The 3,704-nt window shown below is 55.0% G+C and overlaps 1 protein-coding gene across 1 annotated transcript; it reads left to right on the top strand.

Annotated features, from left to right (window-relative positions):
- Positions 1-225: 225 nt before the first annotated feature.
- LOC124233063 (outer dense fiber protein 3-like protein 1) lies at positions 226-3,328 on the top strand. The gene is made up of 4 exons (XM_046650123.1): positions 226-346; positions 1,155-1,265; positions 2,143-2,256; positions 2,847-3,328. Exons 1-4 carry the CDS (start codon positions 226-228, stop codon positions 3,326-3,328), a joined length of 828 nt encoding a protein of 275 aa, XP_046506079.1.
- Positions 3,329-3,704: the final 376 nt, after the last annotated feature.

Raw genomic sequence — 3,704 nt, 5'->3', positions numbered from 1 at the left:
TCCAGCCTGCTGAGCCCTGCAGCTGGCTGCACCCCAGACGGCCTCAGCTGCTTGAGCCTGAGGCCCATCCTCCCTCCCAGCCCCCACGCAGCCTCTGGAGTTGGGGAGAGATAGTGGACACAGGGGCTTGGGCAGGGTACCTGGAACAGCCCCACACAGGCCGAGCTCCTTGCCTGTCGCTTGGATCTCTGAGTAGCTGCTGTCGGCCCCTCCTTGGCCCCAGCCATGAAGCTGCCCAAGGGGGCCAGGAACTCTGTGTTCTATGGGCAGCACCCAGAGGAGAAGGTGCAGGTGCCCTCATGGCAGGAGGTAAAGCAGACCCCTGTGGTCATGGCAATGATCAAAGGTGAGAGCCCTGAGCTTGGCTTGTTCCTCTCCCTGCGGGGCTGCTGAAGGTGTCCCAGCCTTCCAGTCCTGCCTCCTGCAAAGCCCCTGCAGACTCTCCTCGAAGCCTACAGATGATCTGCACCTCCAAGCTGAACTTCATAGGCAGTATTAGCTGCTGGAACTTTTCAGGGCGGTAGGAGAAGGAGGGGCGTGAAGTGAGGCCAGTTTTGGGGAATAGGCCCAGGATTCAGTGGAGCCTTGAGTCCAGCTGTGGCTTTCCTCGCTTCCCTTAAATCTTACTCTCAACTGAAAGCAGACAAACTAATTCTTACTACATGTTTAATGACTGACCATTGCTCTCTGTGGGAGGTGGTTTAGTATGAGGTTAAACGTTTGGGCTCTGTTCGCTGATTGTCTCAGAATTGCCACATTACCAACTTGTGTGACTTTAGCCAGATTGATATTTCTAAGCCTCAGTTTTCTCATCTGTAAGATGGGAAAAACAATAGTATCTGTCTTACAGAGTTGTTGAAAGGCTTAACTGAACTCATCCACATAAAATACTTAGTATAGTACTTGGCAGAGAATAAGTTCTCAGTCATTATAACTACTACCTTTCCTGCTACGCATTGTCTGTCAGAGAGAAATTGCATTTTATCTGGGAACACTGCCTTTCCGCAAAGGAAGCAGCTTGATGGTGGGATCTGTAGCATTGCAACATCAGTGGGAGCAAAGACCCCGATGTTCTCATGGCGCACTGTTTTTGGGGCTTCCCTGACTCTGATCTGGTGGGTCCAGGCTGAGGGCTGCCCTGTCTGTCCTTACAGGTCCAGGCCCTGCCAAGTACCTCCGGCCATCCTGCACAGGCTACATAGACCATGACATCTCTATGTTTCAGGAGCCAGCCTACACTCTGCACACCCGGCACTCGGAGAAGCGTGGGTGCTCACATCACCCGTCATCCCCTTGGGCGTGGGGTTATCATTGTGGGAGGGTTGGGGTGGCAGTGAGAAACATGAGCCATTCTCTGTAGCAGCAGGTTCCCTGGGAACCCAGACCTGCCATGAGAGGTACACCCAGGTATCCTACTGGGTCCAGAAGGAAGGCAGCAGGGATGCCCAAGTGACCCACCCCCTCTAAAGGCAGCTCTGGGGAGATCTCCCAGCTGGACCCCCTGAGAGAGCTTCGAGGGTCACTGTGGCCATCTAGCTGGCCATGCAGGGGCTCCTTTCTGTCTGACCTTCAGCTCTTGATGCCATGGGTTCTCTTGCCACAGGGGCTGGGCAGGAATAGCTGGGGGGTGGGGGCCCCCAAAGCTTCCTGGGTGGCTTAGAACCCTGTGGAAGGGTGGGGTCAGAGGGCCGCAGGAGACCTGGGGCTGCTGGCCAGGACCAGTGAGAAGAGATGCTGGGCAAGGGTGTAGGTGTGTATCTGGGGGTCTGAGATCTAGGGTGTCTGCTAGGCCCCTCTCTGGGCGACACACCCTCCCCTGCCTGGCCTGGGCCCTTTCTCAACACTTTAACAGGAGCTACTGTGCCCATTATTACCCCTTGGCACCCATCCTGGTGGGTAGCACCGGCCAGGCTGCTGTTATTTTATCTGTTCCTTTGAGCAGGTTCTTGAGGATGTTAGGTAAGGAGTTAAAAGCCCCATTTCACAGATGAGGAGATCAGGGTCCTAAAGCACCCAAGAGCCCAAGGAATTGGAAGGGACCCTGTTCTTCTCTTGGGGGAGGGGATCTTGCCTAGAGCAAGCCAGGCTCACTCTGGGGGCAGCGTCTGGGGCTGATGGGGCCTCTTGCTGGCTGCCCTGCAGGTATTACGGACGTATGCAGTCCTGGGCCTTGCTACTTCTTGGATCCCAAAATAACTCGGTTTGGAATGTCCAGCTGCCCGCAGGTCCCCATGGAGGAGCGCATCTCCAACCTGCGTAAGATGGGATGGGAAGGCAGTTTGGGAGGTGGGAGGATGGGAGCCCTCCCTCAGGACCAGGTTTGTCTGTAGATGCTGGCATCTCCCTGCAATGTCACATCAAGACACCAATGTCACCCTGCTGACATCACCATGTCTCTGTCACAGTACTTATGTCTTGAAGTCAATGTTATGCATATATGTTATGGGGTGACATTATGATAGAAATGCCATGGGGCTCATATCTCAGTAGCGATATTGTCATGCTAAGGAACTCATGGGCTGTAGTGATTTCAGGATGTTTGCTTGGTGTTGTCACAGGGACAATGTCAGAAGGCTGACAGCCCAAGGATGATGTTCTGATGACACCTGTGGTTTTATATTATGACAAGTGTCACAATCCTGATGTCAGGATGGCCCAAGTGCCTTCCCCTGCCCATAGCCTCATACAGGAGTCATGATGTCCTTGCTTGATGCTGAGGTGTTTATAGTAAAGTCACATTAGGCTCATCAAGACCTCAGCTCCCTACCTGGACCCACCAGTTGGACACCAGGAGACGTGGCTGCCCCCCTACCCAAAGACCCCTCCCCTCATTTGCCCACTTTCAGGCCTGAACCCCACTCCAGCCTCCTGCCACTACTGCTTGGAGAAGACCCACCCACCTGGAGAACGCAGGGCACCCCAGCACACTTTTGGCTACCGGTGCCCATACAGAGTCACGGACCCCAATCCAGCCCCCAACCAGTACCAGCTGCCATGCTTGCTGGGACCCAACAACCCTGTCAACAGAGCCGCTCCTTGCTATAGTCTGGCCTCCGGAGATAAGAACTGGTTCTACAGGGAGAATGTAGCAGGAGGCCCTGGGCCGGCCACGCGCACCCGGCCTGAGCCGTCTGTCTACCAGAACCACAGCCCTGTCTACAGCATGGCCAAGCGCTTCGCCTACCCAGTGGACCACACGCCTCGGCCTGGCCCTGGCTCCCACAACGTCCAGCAGGTCACGGTGCACAAGCCCCGCACGCCAGCTTTCACCATGGGCATCAAGCACTCCCCCAACCTGTGCCCGCTGGTCATTGACATTCACGACTGAGGCCCCTCCTGGAGTGCTCGCCCACCCCTCCCCACAGAGGTTATTTTTCTATACCAAATTGAGCAACTTACTAAGGTTTCAAGTAGCAGAGCTGGTGCCTGCTGCGTCCAGCACACAGAAGGCATTAGATAAATATTTTCATTATTTATTCCTTCCTTTTGCAAACACTTGCAGGTACTTCCTCAAGTCTCTGCCCTGGGTGAGGGGATACTGGGGATACTGGGAGGCACTGTAGGTGTCCCTGCTGGGAGGAGTTCTGTTCCAGCTCACTGGGGAAGGCAGCCATGTGAACTCCAAAGAGGTTTGTCCCTGGACAAAGCTAATTCTGCCACTAATGTGCCATGTGGCCTCTGCAGCTCCTGCCCCTCTCTGGGCC

The sequence above is a fragment of the Equus quagga genome, unplaced genomic scaffold, assembly GCF_021613505.1.
Source record: "Equus quagga isolate Etosha38 unplaced genomic scaffold, UCLA_HA_Equagga_1.0 153_RagTag, whole genome shotgun sequence".
Taxonomy (NCBI): Eukaryota; Metazoa; Chordata; class Mammalia; order Perissodactyla; family Equidae; genus Equus; species Equus quagga.
Note: the sequence above shows the minus strand (reverse complement) of the source record. Positions and strands in the feature narration are given on the sequence as shown.